The sequence below is a fragment of the Plectropomus leopardus genome, chromosome 19, assembly GCF_026936395.1.
Source record: "Plectropomus leopardus strain MGB_pleo_1.0 chromosome 19, ASM2693639v1, whole genome shotgun sequence".
NCBI lineage: Eukaryota > Metazoa > Chordata > Actinopteri > Perciformes > Serranidae > Plectropomus > Plectropomus leopardus.
This window is the reverse complement of record NC_142194.1, coordinates 10,735,581-10,753,273: the sequence shown is the minus strand read 5'-3', so window position 1 is coordinate 10,753,273 and position 17,693 is coordinate 10,735,581. Positions and strand designations below refer to the sequence as shown.

Below are 17,693 nucleotides of genomic sequence, written 5' to 3'. Positions count from 1 at the left end.
GCAATACTTCCCCTGTGTCCATGGAAACTGTGTGAAAACGTGGCGATGGTCAATTTGCTCGACCGGCACACATGCAGAGCAGTATGCTTTGAGTCTTGAAGTCTGTGTCAGGTTATGTTCTCTGTCTTGGAACTCAGAAACCTGCTTTCCCAGCCAAGTCAAAGATATAAGCTGTTTTTTATTGGTTTGATCATCGTCAATATATCTAATGTTGTAACATAAAGTAGCAGGATCACACCACATAGCAGCCCGGTGGTAATATTTCTCTCATGGTGGCAGCAGATTTCAAATGTCAAGATCAGATATTACATTTTTGAAGCGGGTTCAGTTGATCCAGTTTCATTAGATTTTGCTTTTGTAGACACTTTATACCTGATCCTGATTAGTACACGGCAGTGAGATGTTTTTCTTTCTTTTGGTTTAGTACTCGCCACATACAGAATCAAAGCAGTCAAACCTGATATTTTGTACAATTACAGTTATGGAACCATTTCTACTGAAGAGAGAAAAACCTCAGAAGTACAGGCTGTGATGAACGACTATATGACATTGAGAGAGAAAATGTTTTATATGAGTTATATGAAGTGGAACTTATGAATGTGTGGGTATTCAAGGAGCCCAGCCAGCCTGTGGTTACTATTTTCACGCTTTTGCAAAATCATTTAGAATATTGTAAGACGAGATGAATATGAGAGGCAGTTGCCTTTAACTTTACTCTTACTCCCAAGTTTTTAGAAATTAAAGCTGCTTTAACCAGAACTTTAAAATTAACAATGGATCAGATGACTGCGTGTATTAAAAAGGGGTCACTCATAGTGATGGGCCAAGTTGGTGGAGAGCAAAACAAAGCAAAAAACAGATTGAATACTGGACTTGCATTTGCTGGGTGGCCAGAAAAACAACTCAAAATGAATGCTAATGTTTCTACGTATGTTACACAATAAATAAACCACTGCTTTCTAACAACTTTGTCATGTTAATTTAAAGGTATACCATGCAGGAAATCTGTGTTACTGCTTGTAAACACAACATTTAAACTCGGCCCCTCCTCCCTACACTGCTTATACACTTCAAGCTGTGCTATTGCATCAACACGTTCTCATCCAAATTCATCAAATATTTCTGCTTTGTCAGTGGACCTACACATCATGTTAAGTACCCTCCTGCATCAGTTTTGGACAGTCTGTCAATTTAAGTGTGTTACATGCAATGTGCCTTGACAAAGTACACCTGAGTGGAAGTTCACTATTTGTTTAACCAATCCTCTTCACCTCCCACCTGCCATATACAGACTTTCTAGCTTTTTCTCCTGCAGTAGTTGCCACCATCTACTGGCCAATTTTTTTTAATTTATTTTTTTAAAAGCTAATTTAAAGTCCAGAACCTTTAAAAGTTACTTTTACTAAATTTCAAAAGCAAATGCTTTCAACGGTATGTGAATAATAACTTGTCATCGAGCGCAGTAAGCTGTTTATTCAGACCCATTGAGACAAAAATACTTTTGACATCTGTCTTTTACACTGGATTTAACCTACTGGTTTTCTACTTACCGCATTGACTGTGTCCAGTTATAGCACTATTTTATGATTGCTGCAGAAACTATTAACATTTATCATATCCCTACAACTTTGGACAATTTATTGTTGTTTGCGGTTTGGGGAGGTTGTTGGAATGCCTCCCCTTTGGAGACCTCTGGGTGATGAAAAGCTCTTTATCTATTCATCACACACTTAGACCTCAAGTTGCTTTGTTACAATGTCAGTTTTTTCTATTCAGTGTCCTGGATCCTGATGTGTTTCAGCACAACCGCCTTCAGTCTCCCTCCCCAAAAACGCTCCCTTCCTGAACACCTGTGTTTCTAATTCTTTGTCCACATTCACCGGGGCTGGGACAGGTTCCAGCTGGATGTGACCGAAAACACGCCAGATGTTCACATCTAATAACAGGGACAGCTTTTAATTTGAATTGCAGGACAATCCTGCTAGAAGCGTTCATTTGCATATGAGCACGATCAAATGTAATAAAAGTTGATGTAACATTTAGCTATTCATTGTGGCCAAGTTGTTTATTTTTCTTCTCATGTATTGTCTCAGGGAAGTAGAAATCTTGGACTCTGTTAACACGCTAATGACACATAGACTATCAATCTCTAAAACACCAAGGATTTCTTCAATGCATCATCCAGGATTTAATAATACAGCTGTGTTCAGCATATTGGCAGTAAAGCAAAGCAGCGTTGCACGTTCTACGGGCACCCTGAAGGACATCTGGTAGTTTAGCTGCTGCAAGGAAGGAGATGGTCCGCCCAGGCACAGATGTAACCACATTAAAATTCTGTACTGTCCTTGTTGTGAAATGCCTGGCTGGACTCTGAGGGGGGAGTTAATGCAGAGCAACGACCCTGTATCCATTAAACCTTGCTGAACAATGACAAAACTGCAGGGGCACAAGATGCCTCGGAGGAGAGAGAAAAAAACAAGAAGAAACATCTGGTTAAGCACATCCTCCATTGTTTAATGTTTGGTCTGATAAAAATAGCTGAATTGATTAATTTCAGCCACATGGAGACTCACCAGTACTAAACAGAACCATAAGGACTAAAAATAAAGATGCAAACATGCAGGAAAAGGCATGAATGATTTCCTTAATGGGCTTACCGGGCACAGGGTTGCGGGCCCAAAGTCTTAGGCCCCCCCCCCAAAAATGTCACTCAAATTAACAAGAACTCACCGGGAGGAGACTCAAAATGATTACAAAAATAGGCAAAACAATCACAAAGAGACAAAAAACAACCACAACAAAATGCAAAATGACTACAAAGCAATACAAAATTACCAAAAAAAGATACAAAATGACAAAAGAGACAAAAAATACCTCATAGAGACACAAACCAACCACAAGGAGACACAAAACGCCCATAAAGAGACAAAAAACAACAACAAAAACAACCTTGGAGAAACACAAAACAACTGCATGGAGACACAAAACAATAAAAACAGCCAAAAAAACCTCAACAAAGTCGTTGTGTCTTGCTCCTGTTTAGGTGAAGTGGTGGGGCTCTTTGCGTGTCTCTGCCCAGGGGCCCATTATCTCCCCATTAATACGCTCATGGTAAAAGGAGTTCTTGAGGTTTGAGGCATTTTTAAAGATTTTGGCTGTCCTTGACTTTGGAGGTATAAATAGTTTTAAAAGAGGGTGGGCAACAATCTTTATAAGTAAAATGCCCACTGCCTGAAAACATCAAAACAACTGCAAGTTTGACACACCAATCTCAATAGCATTTTATAGCTTAGTACACTGTGTGAAGTAAGAAGCAGAGCAATCAGTAATCACTAGCTACGCCACAGACCATTTCTATTTCTACAATATGTGTCCAAAAGAGATAAAACTGCATAGCACTGTATATCACAAACAGATGTTTGGGGCTGAACATTTAATATCCCACAAATGTTAGGAGAGAGAAGTGAATAGGAGTATCAGGACTCCTCAGTTCAATATCTTCAGCTTAAGTTTGCATAACTGTATGTGATATAAAGAGAATAATCACTATATTACATAAATACAGATGGGGTTTTATAAAGATCTGTTTGTTTCTTGCATTCCTCACTTTCTCCATCATCAGTGGGCATGATTGGGCCTCACACAGCCTCTTCACAAATAACTGGCAGGCTATCAGAGCACTCAATCAGCGTGATAGATAGCAAATGTTTGTTGCATAAACTTGTTTATTCAAATTGTTTTTTCTTGCTATCAAAAGACATAAATCACTGACATCAGTGAGACACAGAGTTGTGATTTAAAAGATGATTTTTAAATTTTTTTTCCCCACTCAGCTTGTTTTAAAGCAGTGATACTCAACTTACGGCATGCAGGCCAAATCTGGCCCCTGGTAGGATGCTGGGTGCCCCCCTTCCAGCCATTTTCTAATTTACAATAAAAATAAAGTGATTCAAATTGGGAATAGTTTTTGTACTTTTAGTATAAATAAGGTGCAAGAGTGCATGAAACAGCATAAAAATAAAGCTTGTTTTATCAAAATAAGTGCCAGTGGAGGATCCCCGCACCCTCTGACAGAGGTCCTAGATAAAACCCCAATGTTCCAAAATCCCAGAAATGTTCTAAAATCCTTGAAGCGTCCTAAAATCCTAGAAATGTCCCAAAATCCTTGAAGCGTCCTAAAGTTCTAGAAATGTCCTTAAAACCTGGAAACGTCTTAAAACATCTTGAAATGCCCTAAAATCCTAGAAACATATTGAAATCCTAGAAACATGTTAAAATCTGAGAAATATTGTATAATCCAAGAAACATTTATGAGGCTGCTGCGACTGGCCCCTTGCCACTGGTCATTTTGTAAAAGTGGCCCCCAAGCAACGCAAGTTGACTATCCCTGTTTTAAAGAAAGTTCTGAGAGGGAGACGCAGTGACATTGTTGGTGGTCTTTGACAGCATTTTCCCTGGATGTGATGGTAAGAGGTCAGAAACATAATTTAGTGATCAGAGACAAGCATCCGTCACATGAAGAGGTCCCACACCACCAGCTTATTCTGAAAGAGGGCTATGAGAAGGAAGAGCGGGGGAGTTTAGAGATACTTGATGAGGAGTGAAAAGAAAAGTTATGGGAAACACTTTGGAGAGAGAGAGGCCTCTCTGCTAGAGCCCTGCTTCAAAGCTTATCCAGACTGACAGAGGAGAAATGGACCTGGGGACAAAGTTTCTCCCAGCCACATCCAACATCCTGTTGTGAATCCCATGAATGTGACCTGAATGTGACGTCCATATTACAGCTTCAGGCACTCCATCGTCATGCTGTCGGCATCCAGACGTCTTCTTTCAAGCAAGGAGGATCTGTACAGCAACAAAGGCAACAGAGCCAACTTCAAAACAGAGAAGGCAGCTTATGGAAGATTTTCTGATGTTCTTATCACTGATGTCATCAGATCAATTACTCCTGTTTAATAAGATTTTTACCCAGCAGCATCACGTAATGTTTATAACATGTAAATAAGAGCAGAGTAAAAAAAAAAAAAAAGGATTGATAAAGTCTTCTTCCTCTTCAGTTTCAGTCTTTCATAATCATAATTTTAAAAGCAATAAATTAATTAATTAATTTAAAAAAATAAAAATAAAAAATAACATATATATATATATATATATATATATATATATACACACACACACACAGATACAGATAAATGATGAAACGCCAAATATCAGCCCAATAGTCAGCCAAGCTGATAATCTGTTAAACCCTAATTATTATTATTATTATTATTATTATTATTATTATTATTATTATTATTATTATTATTATTAAGGGGCTTTTACCCTCAACAATCCACAATTGATAATATTTAGCAAAAATCCGTATGTTGTATAAAATACATTCAAAATAGGCCTAAGTGTACGGATCAAACCTCTGCCATTCATCCTGCATATCTCACAGAGGCTTTATTTATGAAACAAAAAAATATTGGCTTGCGCAAAGGTAGCTTCTTGTTGCAGACTACTGCAGCTACACTTGCACGTGACAAACTCCACTTCTTGGAGCTTAAATCAAACGCACCCTCTACAGCAACGTTAGCGCGCGAGGCGGTCTATTTAAAACGCTACTTCACTTCGCTTTCTGTTGTTTTCACCGAATAACATTACTGCTCTTTTGCTAACTATTTCTTATGCTCGTTTTTTATAGTAGTTTTTAAGCCTACAGCCCATATATACAGTATTATGTTGTGCCAGGACGAGTTTGAAGAGGATATAATCCTGCTGCTGCCACCGTTCACGGATAAGTTACCTTGTCAGGTGTTGATGCTAACGTTAGCTCTCATAACAAACTTGGATTTTTTTCTGACTTGGGACCTCAACAGCTGTTGCCAAAGGATTTATTATCCCCCCGACACAACAACCAGAATCACTTCTACACTTCGGCAGGGTAAGTTTCGCTAAAAATGATATATAATTGAATGTCTTGGCTGTGTTTGGTTGGTGTTCTTGTGCTTGGTTAGCCATATTATTAAGCTAGGCTAACGTGGCTTTCGCCCTTGTTCTGGCTGTTTGTTGTCCCCAGCTGAAATGTTGCTGCCACATTAATGTGAAGGAGGCAATTTTTATCTGTTGACTGTTTGTTAATTATTCAGCTCGCTGGTAATGACTTAACTTGTTTTCTTTTGGTTGTTTGTTGGAACAAGCATTGTGAATTTTTCATGCTGTTGATTTATGATGATGAATGCTGATGTTTGTGTGGTGTTGTTAGTTTTGCTGCATATTTCCCACTTGGGTGTCTGTTGGCTCACTGTAATTGAAGGTAATGATGTGTAACACTACAACTACTACTACTGCTGCTGTTACTACTATTACTACTACTACTACTAAAACTAAAACTAATAATAATAATAACAATCATTATTTATATAGCACTTTACAAGCTTAAGAACAAAGTATTTCCCAAATAAAAAAAGTTAACAAAATAAAATAAAACAAGATAATGATAACCCAAAATGAGAATATTAAGAACATTATAAAAATTAAGTTTAAAAGAAATATCCATATGCATAAGCAGGTAAGATGCCAATAAAAGAAATGATGTCAACAGGTTGAATGCCCATAAAACAACAAACTCTTGTATTTAAAACTGGTGAAAGTGCAAAGTATATAGCAGTTCATAAATAAATACATGGCAAAAATAAAACATAATTATAATAATCATAATCAACTTAATTTACAGAGCACTCAAAACAAAGTCACGAAGTGCTTTACATGATTGAACCAGGATTTAAAACATTATAGCACTTGAAACCAGGCAATTTCGATTATTCAGAAAGTAAATTGGATAAAAGAAAAACCGACAATAAAGAGTACCGACAATAAAACAGATAAGCAATGTTGGCAATTGAGTTCCCTGATGACTAGGACAAATAAAATCAAACAATTCATGCAAAAATAAAAGACTAGAATAGAAAACACAATTATAATATGTGAATAAAGACAATGATAATACTACTACTAATAATGATGAGGATAATAATATTAAAAATGATAAATGGGAGATTTTTCTGAATTGAGGTGTTTCCATTAGGGGTATTTTGTATTCACAATTTCAATTTGTGCAATTTGAGGGTTAATGGAAACCCACCTTGTGACACTGTGTGGTTTAAAGTCTGCACATTGAAGTTGTTCACCAGATTTTGTCATAGTCTGAGGTGCCCTTTGCTCTGCTATGGATGCAAACTCTACTGTATACTGCACAAGTAAAAAGAAACTATTTGTTTTAAAATTTTAAGCTGACGCTGGAGATAAATGGAGGTAGTCTAATCTTAACCCTAACTCTGTTTTATCAAATTCAGTCAATTTAAAATCCTTAACCCTTTGAAACCTGGATTGACATCAGCTTTCTTGTGCTGTGTCCAGGCGCCTTTCACAAGCATTGAAACCTTTGAGACCTGTGAAAATTCATTTGGTTTCTTTTAAAACTTTGGGAGAAAGGCAATGAGCAGGAGATGCCTCATAAGAAATTGAGGTCTGTTTCCTAATTTTGTTGGAAATTAGGAAACAATGACAAGACAATGGCCTGAAAATTAGTTTAGACAAGAGATGAAATTATTTAAAATTTATTTGTGAAAAAATGGGTAATGTCCAGAAATGCTACACATATGTGAGTGTATAATAGCATTTCTTACAGTTTATTTATTTATTTTTTTAATTTTCAGGTTATGTTCTTTTTGTGTTTTTGTTTGTTTTTTGGGGGGCTTATTTTTAGGTAACTTTTTTCTTAACAAATTTCTCTCTAATTTTGAGTAATTTTGTGTTTAGTTGCTCATTGCCTTCTCCCCATGTTTTTGAGAGAAATCAATCCAATTTGCTGAGGTTTCAAAGGGTTAAGCAGCCCGGATACTACTAACTAAAGTTAAAACTAATCATTTATTTTTACACTGTGATATTACTGCAGCTACTGCTGTTCATACAGCCTTTTTCTGAGCTCCACCTCCAGCCCAGCATCCACCTGTAGGCTCTGAGTCTACGTCCCCTTTGGGTGCAGTTTATTATCATCACTCCCCAGTCTCCACTGTGCTGGGCTTGTTTCCTTGTGGAATGTGATGGGGTCAAGTTGCTAAATATCATCTCTGTAATACCGCCATAAATCTGCTCCATGTGAGTTTTTCTTTTGTCCAACAGACAGCTAAGTACAGCCTGAAAAAAATGTGTAATTTCCTACAACAACAGGTTGTGTTTTTGGAATACGGAGGCCAAGATTCAGCACAGAGGCAATGAAAAGGAATGTGGGATCTTTGGCAAAATGTGTGTCTGAAAAACTCTCTGGAGTTTTCTCAGCAGCAGCAGTTGTCCAGTTTCCTGTCAGTCACTGTACTCTGATACAGTGCAGACGAGGATGAAAGACGCTTTGATAATGTTTGTGAATTCCAAGGAAATTGAAGTTGGTCAGAGGCTCTCCTTGAAGTGGAACCTCTTCAGCCAGCCAGATGGACAGTCCAACTCCAAACAAAATATGCAAATGATTTGCAGTCACTTTTTGTCAGATTGTCTTGATTTCAGTGAGAAGGAAGTAGTCAAAACTGCTTGCATTTTTGAGATTGTGCAGTGAAGGAGCTGCGTTCCCTTTTGAAAATGGCAACAAAGGAAAATGGGATCTAATGGTATTCAATAAATCTGTGTGAATGCAGGTTTACTGTTAGTTATGGAAGTAGGCTTTCCAGTGGTATTTGGGTCAGTTGGTCTTGATATGAATGTTTGAGAGGAAGGCTCAAGGCCTGCCAGAAAAGAGAAACATGAAATTGAAGCACCTTTTTTATTTAAAGCTCATTAAATCATCTGGCAGTGGTTGATGCTAGAGAAATGTTACTGTTTTACTGTTGACACAACTTAATAAATGCTGGAAATTCAAGTTGCAACTGTATATTGTTAAGCATTGTCTGCCCTCTGGTGCAGAGAAAGGGGATATTACAACTTTTGTATTATGTCAGTATGTCAAATTATTGCATTTCTTTAATTCATAAATTGAATTTGTTCAGCCGTGCACGTCTCTATCTTAAGTTGTTCAAAAGTCTTTGTTTAAAGACTTTTTAGATTTAATGGCCTCACATTCAATCACAAACCTTTCAGTTCAGCTCCCTACTAATTGATAATCATTTTGTGTTTTTGGGATACACTTCCAACAGGAAGGAGAGGAAATCATTTTGAGGGCTTGAACAAAGTAATTACATTACAATTATCTGACTCACTCAACTTCAGTCAGAAAACAGTGTTTTTCATTAAGATTTATTTAAAAATCAAGGTAGTATAATATTTATAATTCTAATTGTGTTATTATTCTTATCAAACTGTTATTATCTATACATTTATTTTTTATGATGTTTTTATGTTTTTTTTGGTGTTATTTTTGTATTTATTTGTCGTGCACCTTTTTAGCATTTTTGGGGTGGTAAATTATTAAACTCATATAATAGCTATGTGCAGTGGATCCCTGTTTATTCCATTTGATATCTTTAATTTTTATGCACGGTGAAGGATAGCGGCATGATCAGGCAGAGGTGGGAGCAAGTCATTGTTTTCCAAGTCACAATTAATTTCATTTATTATTCTTGAGTCTGTAGCTCCTGATGTATATAAACTAAGGTGTCTTACTACGTTCCTGGGAATTCAGTTTGATACCTTCAGCTCGTGACATTGGTTGTTGTTGTTGTTGTTGTTGTTGTTGTTGTTGTTGTTGTTGTTGTTTCTGAATGTTGTGGACAAACCTCCTACAAATACGAGGCAGTAACTAGGCAGGTCATTTACAGATGGATCCTATTAGCAGTTATGTATTCTCTTTCCTGAGTGTTGTTCGAACCTCACCTGAAAATTTATATATTGCCCGTTCTGCTTGTTTGATCGCTAGGGCTGCAGCAAAGGATTATTTTCATCATTGATGAATCTGCCTAATATTTTCACGATTAATCAATTAATTGTTTAATCAATGAAATTAAAAAAAAAAAAAAATAATAATATGCTCAAAGTGATGTCTCCAAGTTGCTCAGTTTGTCCAAAAAAACGTGCAAAACCTGAAGACTATCATACATTTACTACATCCTTCACTATCATAAATAACAAAAGCAGCAAATGTCTACATTTCAGAAACTGGAACCAGCAAACATTTTTGCTTGAAAAATGACCGAAATTATTAATTAATTATCAAAATAGTTTATTTTAAATAGATTATTTTTCTTTTGGTTGATTAAATGACTAATTGTTGCGGCTGAACTGATCATGCTCATGATGACTTTGAGATGAAAAGTGTTATAAGTTAAATAAGAAAAAAGGGGTCGGCAGGAGCACTTCTGGTATCCCTCAAACCAGCGGTGTTCATGGAAGGGGATCATTTTTTTTTAAAAAAGGAGGAACTTAAAGGACCTAAAGTGCCTGGACCTGCTTCTTTTACACCACAGTTTTTTTTGGTTATAATTTCCTAGTTATTTAAAATAAGAAAATATGTGAGTACTATTGTTCTGTAGTATTTTTAGCTTTTAGATGCTACTATTGTTATCAACAGCAATGGTGTTGAATCAGGGCAATTACAAGTGGCTTCCAGTAGAAGGCGGTGTTGTTTCATTAAACTTGTGCTCTGACACCAGACGACTCCATTCAGCTTGTTCTTAGTACATATACTGTAGAAGTACGCAGGGGAGACTCTGAATTATGATCAAGGCACAAAGTCTTTTATCTGCCTGGATGTATCCCGGCTGTGTCGGACAAAAAGGGCGAGCGCTATCATCCTTTCAGCTCTGTGTGGCGGACTATCTTTTAATTAATCAAACCAAACTTAAAAAGACAACACAGGACTCTGTTTTATTATCTTTGAATTCACTATTTAATTTTGTACATCTGGTCACAAAAAAAGCAAAACAATAAAGACCTTCCAACATTTCTTTCGCTCTTGTGTTCGCTCACACACTCTCACTCTCTCTCTCTCTCTCTCATACACACACACACACACACACACACACACACACACACACACACACACACACACACACACATACATACACACACACACACAAAATCACCACACTCTCTTGTGCTATTTTCTATCTTTGATTCATCTCGTCTTTTATAACTTAGAAAATAATTTAAATTAAAAAAACATCGATTTTTATGGGCACTTGCGAGAGATGGAGCTTAAACGAAGGGGCTGGCTGACATGTCAGTGGTTTCTTTTTTTACTGAAGTAAAGGGGAGGTGGGTTGTTCAGAGTTTTGAGTTGTTCTCCCAGAGGAAGGAGTCATTCCGCAGCACTTTGGCCAATTTCTCATTGAATGGCGTGTAGAAATCCCGCAGGATCTCTTTAGTGATGGGCAACATGGGTCCCAGGTTTTTGTCAGCCGGCCTCCTGGTGTTTGACGCCGGACTTCTTGTGATCTCTGACTCCTTTTCTTGTGTCAGCGGCCCTGTAAAACACACAGAAACACCTCTCTCACGTCTCTCCTTTTATTCTGGGCCACTTCAGATTTTGCTGCAGAATAAACAAATGGAACAAAACTACAGTAAAGGACTCTGAAATGTCACTGCGTATCAGCGGTGCTCTGAGCAGAAGATTTGACGCACTGGGAGGTAATCGCATCTTTGGCAGCTCTTTGAAGAGCCAAGTCTTAGCTTTGGGGCAATTAAATGTGGGATGAACCAATGAGAAAAGGGGGCTACGAGGCAAAACTGTATTTGACTGTCGCACGTATACCCTAGCCTGTTACAAACAGCAATCTACTGTACGCCCCAAGGATCTTTGATACGGAAAATATAGAAGGTATTAGAAAGTTTAGAGCTGTATCTGAGGGAAATTTAATTTTCTTTACTAAGCTAGTGGCTATACATGACTTAAGCATTTCAAAATCAACATGACTTCCTAATGCAGTACATCTGCTGCTCTTTGTTAACATGGTAGCAGAAAACTCTCATTATTTCCCATGAGTACTTACCTCAACAGCAGACATTTGTGGTTGAAACAAATGCATTTAATGTTATACATTAGGGCTGGGTTATGTGGCGAAAAAGTTTATGACAATATAAATTTTCATATTGGTCAATATTGATAATTATCCACCAGAAACGTCAAATCATTATTCAATTAAAGCTTATAGGCTGATATTTGCAACTGAGTAAAAGCTGAAAAAATCATATGGTTAATTCTGGCTTAAGCTATTATTAATTGCCAGAACATGACAACATTTGCCAACAGCAATCTGAGGTGATTCAGAACAATTATAGTCAAAATAATGTCATTAAAAAAAACAATAGATTGACAAATGGATCCTAATTGTGGTCAGCAGTGTATTATCCATGGTCAAAACAATACTGATAATTAATTAATGTGTGTGTTGAATTTTGCCGTAATATTATGGGATTGCTGTGTGCGTTAGTGGCTGGTGAAAGGTAGCCAATCTAGTGGTAGTTACCATTTAAGGTGCATTATCGCCCCCTCTATGGAGCGTTTGGTTGGTTTAATTATATGGAGGATTTTTTGAGCATTTTTAAATATATTTTTTGGGGCACTTTTGCCTTTTAATTGATAGGCCAGTAAAGGTGTGAAAGGGCAAGAGAGAGAGAAGGCCACATGCAGCAAAGGTCCAAGGCTGGAATCGAACCCGCGGCCATTGCGGCTAGCCCACTGCCTCTATACATGGAGTGCCTGCTCTATCCACTGATCCACCGACACCCCAGCATTTTATATCGGGGGTTGACCAATATTGTTAATTCAGGGCTGATACCGATATTAATTATTAGTTGTTAAAATGAGACCGACAACCAATATTTGGAAACAATATGCATTTACAATAAAAATGAAAATATTTCAGTCGAAATTTAGAATTTGGAATATAACAAACTCTTGTTTAAATGGCTTTAGCAAATGTTTAAGACCAGAGGGAGATACACAGCTGCGGTGGAGCCAAAAGTAGCACACTTTTTCATTGATTCATGTTATTGGCAATCATTAAAATAAAACAACAGAAAATCGTAAAAATGCCACATATCTGCCCTGGTAATCTGTTGACCCCTATCTATCGAGGAAAATTCTACTGAGATAATTATCATTATTGTTCTATCACCCAGTCCTGTTGTTTATCCCTACTTGTTTTTAGTAATCTGTGTTGTATTGATCAGAGGGAATGCTTACAGTCATGGTCTCATGTTGCGATGTGAAGCTTACTCACCCAGGTTAAGGAAATCAAAGACCTTGTGCATTGTGTATTTCCTGTTAGAGGCATGGTCTTCCAACCTCAGGACCAGAATCTGCTCCCTGCTGAAGACGCTCAGCCAGTCCATTAAGTACACGATGTACAGGCCAACTTGCAGCCTGACCTGAGAACACAGAACAGGAGAATCAATGTGAGATAACTAAGCTCTAACCATGAAACTTCCTCCTTAGCAGAGGGACACGGGGGCGCATTCATTGTTAAACCTCTACGAGGAGATGAACAGGAGGAGGAAGGGAATACCGCCAGCTTTCTCTTTCATCTTCCCCGTGTGCACAGGCGGGGAAATGCTAGGCACTGTGTGGTTATGTGAACAGTTGCTGGTATCGTGATGTGAGTGGTTGAGGCATCTGAGAAAGATGGAGTTTCTTCTAGATTTAGAAACCTGCATCACCACCTGCCAGTGGACTACATGCTGCTTTATTTATACCCTTACATAATGTTGTTGCATTTTGTTTTGTGCCATTATTGTAAATTTTCAAAAATGACAAACAATTGCTGGTTCTAATCTCTTAGCAGCCCAGTTGCTAGAGGAAAATGTTGAAATTGTACATTTCTGTAAATCATGAATACATTTTCAGGTTTGATACAAATCAAAGATTCTAAAGTTGTGTAATATATAGCTGACTTTGTCATTGGGAGGTGGAGGGCATTACATCTACAAGAGATGCATGCCAAGCTGATGTTCAAGAGTGTAATTGATGTTTTCAAAGGGGTTGTTTTTATAGCGACCTGTTGGTGTTTTTCTATTTGTTATTTAGCCTCTAAAGAAGGGTATTTTGCAGTGACTTGTCTTTGTTTCTGTCAGCTTTTCAGACTACGATTGTGGGTGTTTTGTAACGACCAATCTGTGCTATTATCTGCATTTCAGGCACATTGCTGCTTTTTCTGGCGGTATTATGACCCTAAAATTGGGGTATTTTAAGCCAAAACATGATCTCTCCCTAACCAGAGGTCTTTTGTGCCTAAACCTAACTACACATTACTACAGCATTGTGCAAATGTAACATATCCATAGTGTTCACAAATAAATAATGACAACATTTCTTCTGACAGTTGAGTTGCTGTTAAATGTGAGAATATTTTTGTTTTTTATGTCACAGTAAGTTCAGTATCTTTGGATAATGGACAGTTGGTTGGAAAAACAAGCAATTTCAAGATGTCACTTTAGGCTCTGATAACTTGTGATGGATGTTTTTAGCTATTTTTGACATTTTTTTAGATTAAACAATCCCAAACTCCATTAAAATATTCTCCAAAAATAACTGGGCTGTTGATCCCTTGTGAGATTTCACCAGAGCATTTGCAGGTAGCCTAATTGTTGTAGAAATGGATTTTTAGATTCCCATGTGACAGTTTGTTGCAGAACAGTGGGCGTAAATAAAATACCTTGTTACTGGGAAAGGAATTATCTTTGTGTCCTTGTGCCTCTTTAGCAAAACTGAAAGGCCATTCAGAATAAATGATTGCAAGCCGGGCCAGCAACTCTTCCTTTGTTAAATCAATTTGGTACAACACTGAAGGCCAATTGTGTTCTCATGCTGGTGTTTATTCCCCTTTTCTCCCCGGACTCTAATCTGAGCACTAAAACTTTTATCGAGGAGCCACAGGCATGAGAGACTGCTGTCAGGACAGCTGTAATGCTTTTCACATGGTCTAATAACTCTGAGGAGATATTAGTGGATGGACAATTAGGCCAGTGGCAGTGAGTGAGCATGCTCCCAGAGGGCCATAAAGCTTGTCAGTGGCAGTTGGAGAGGAGGACCTTTGAGTACAAGGCAGCCCGGAGGGGGGAGCCAAAAGAGGACGGTCTCCTCCTCCCCCCTCTCAGCCAGTCTGCCTCAGGGCACTGTGGGAAAAGCTGGCCGAGGGCCCAACACTGAGGCCCTGCACTGGCTAACTCTAATCTTTTTAGTGCGTAAGAAGGAAGTTCACACCACTGGTAAACTTAGTTTTCTAGTACAAAGAGAGGCTCGAGACGCTGCCCTGCTCGGTAACACTGTTGCCAATCCTTTTCATAAAGTCCACCCTGCAAGCTTTAGCATGTGCTAATGAAGTGTAGATTCCACTCCATCTGTCTTTTTCACTCCTTTTTCTATTTCTTTCTTCCCACCAGCTAATACGCTGGTCGCTAAATTGCGGTTTTCTGCCGGGCTGTGAGACAAAAGCAGGAGGGTGGGTGCACTCACTGGCATGGCGTTGTTGACAGTAGTATTGTACACACAGGAGCGCATTGTGTACTCCGTAAGGCACCCCTCGAATAACTGCAGTGACTCGGACACCTTCTCGTGGAAATCCTCTGCAGACTTGTTGGCAATACCAAAGTAAAGGTAGTCAGAGTAGAGCCTGAAAGACAAAAAAGATGCTATGTAAACAAATTTGAACAATTTTTTAAATGTCCTATTTTACGATATTTATTCTATTTTTAATTTATTATTTTATTATATTTTTTAGACTATTTATTTACTTATTTATTTATTTTTTAACTAAAGCAGGTTTTAACCTGTTTTCAAGCATATTTTGTCTTGCATCAAAAATCTGTCAACTGCAGCAGGCACTTGGTTTGTAGTGACATACCTATTTTAAGGTATACCGTGATGGAAAGTTGAGGATAATGATACTGTGTGCATTTGCTTGTCAACAATATTGGAAAGAAAAAGCAACTGAAGTGAGAATCTCACCTTTATTTTAGTTATTTTCAAAATGGAGAGTTTTTACACATACTCCCATTTAAAATAAAAAAAAATAAAAAAATAAAAGTGCTTTCAAGTCTTAAGTATAGTGATAAAACATTTGGTCAACCAAAATAATCCTTCTGTTTTCATTCCTTTGAGGCTCATTCTGACTGTAATACAACGATACTTGTGCCTTGTGCCTTAACATAACCAAACTTTATCCACAGCGTTGATCAAATGTAAAGAAATGTTAAATTTCTACATAATAATGCACACAAGTTACAGATCTGTGGCTTGCAGAAATGTACAATGTCAACATTTATTCTGATGATTGAGGGAATTTTTTGTCTTGAGAACTTAATGACTTGGATAAATATACCCCTGCAGTCATCCTGGGACTGGACTTTATTGCACTATTATGCTTTTATTTTGTAAGTGATTGCCATTGAAGTGATGCAGGACTGGTTATTCTCTATGGGACCAGTACCCACAGAACTAAATGAACAATATTCGAATAAGTGGTCATTAAAACCAGCTTATGACAGAGTTTTAACAGAGTGCATTCATCTCCAGCTGGATATTTCAATGATGGGTGACTAAAAGGGAATAGGGGATATGAAATCCTGGGAATGAGCATAAAAATTGCATGATATAGAGAAAGATATTGATCCTGAGAATAATTTTTATTGCAACATGCATAATCATTGTGAATGTTATACTGAAGAACAGTTTAACAGGAATGCAAATACGCATATCAATAATGTATTTCAATGGTACATTTCAATATCAGGACAAAAGCAATTATAGAGAGCATGTTCAGACATTCTCTGAAGTACAAATCGATGTTAATAGCATAAAGTAATCCCAGTATAAACACAATGCCTTGCAGGCATTGGTTTTCCACAGTGCTGATAAAGGCATCATAATGAAACATGACAGCCAGACTGGGTAAAAGGCAACACGTCTTCTGTAACAGTGGGTCTTTTGTTTGCTATAAACAGGAAAAGTATCCATCTGTATCTGCAGTGTAAACAGCTATGATAGAGGCACAAAGGTGGTGGTGCGCATATCAGAACTGTATCTGCATCTTTATTGCATTTCAGTGTGGATATACAGTAGGAGGCGGCAAAACAGAGATTACTCTCACCTTTCCACTGGGTCCCTGAGCATTATGATGAAGCGTGCATCAGGCTGTAGGGCGTGGACGAAGTCCTGGATCAGGAAGGGAGGCTCTCCCTCTGTGGTGTTGTCGTAGAAATACACCCAGGCGTTGTTATCCCACATGGTGGACGCGCTGGCTTCTCCTGGAAAACACGCCCACAGTGGTTCAAAGGAAAACATGCACAGAGACCCTCATATACATATAATTATGGAGACACAAAACAAAACACACACACATAGACACGTTTCCATAGTTTTTTTCCTCACTCTTTTGCCTACATTTGATACGTGTAGTTGAATTCTTATTCCTCTGTTTAATACATCCACCAAGGTTTTTTTTGAAGTTACAAGTAGAAAAATTAGTTAAGCTATTGATTAGTCTACTGCAGGAATATCTAAAATGGCTTTGCCCAGGGACATAATACAAAATGCTAGGAGGCCAAAAGCCATAAACAAACAAACAATTCATTTTTAAATGATTTGTCCAGACCTCTGTCAGGAGGCCCACAAGCTGCAAGTTGAGTGTCACAGGTCTTTTGAAAGAAAATTTGATCTGCAACTTTTGATTAATATTTTTTCAAGCCAAAAATAGAATTTTATGTTTCAGCTTCCCAAAGATGAG

General features: G+C 37.8%; 1 protein-coding gene across 1 annotated transcript in view; it reads right to left on the bottom strand.

Annotated features, from left to right (window-relative positions):
* Window positions 1-10,817: 10,817 nt before the first annotated feature.
* The window catches only part of chst15b (carbohydrate (N-acetylgalactosamine 4-sulfate 6-O) sulfotransferase 15b), a 46,149-nt gene continuing 39,273 nt past the window's right edge, over window positions 10,818-17,693 (bottom strand). The window contains exons 5-8 of the mRNA XM_042508576.2: window positions 17,058-17,214; window positions 15,425-15,581; window positions 13,194-13,341; window positions 10,818-11,435 (exon numbers count right to left, since the gene is read on the bottom strand). Of these exons, the coding sequence (XP_042364510.2) occupies window positions 11,236-11,435; window positions 13,194-13,341; window positions 15,425-15,581; window positions 17,058-17,214 (662 nt within the window). The 3' untranslated portion in view covers window positions 10,818-11,235. The remainder of the gene's footprint in view (window positions 11,436-13,193; window positions 13,342-15,424; window positions 15,582-17,057; window positions 17,215-17,693) is intronic.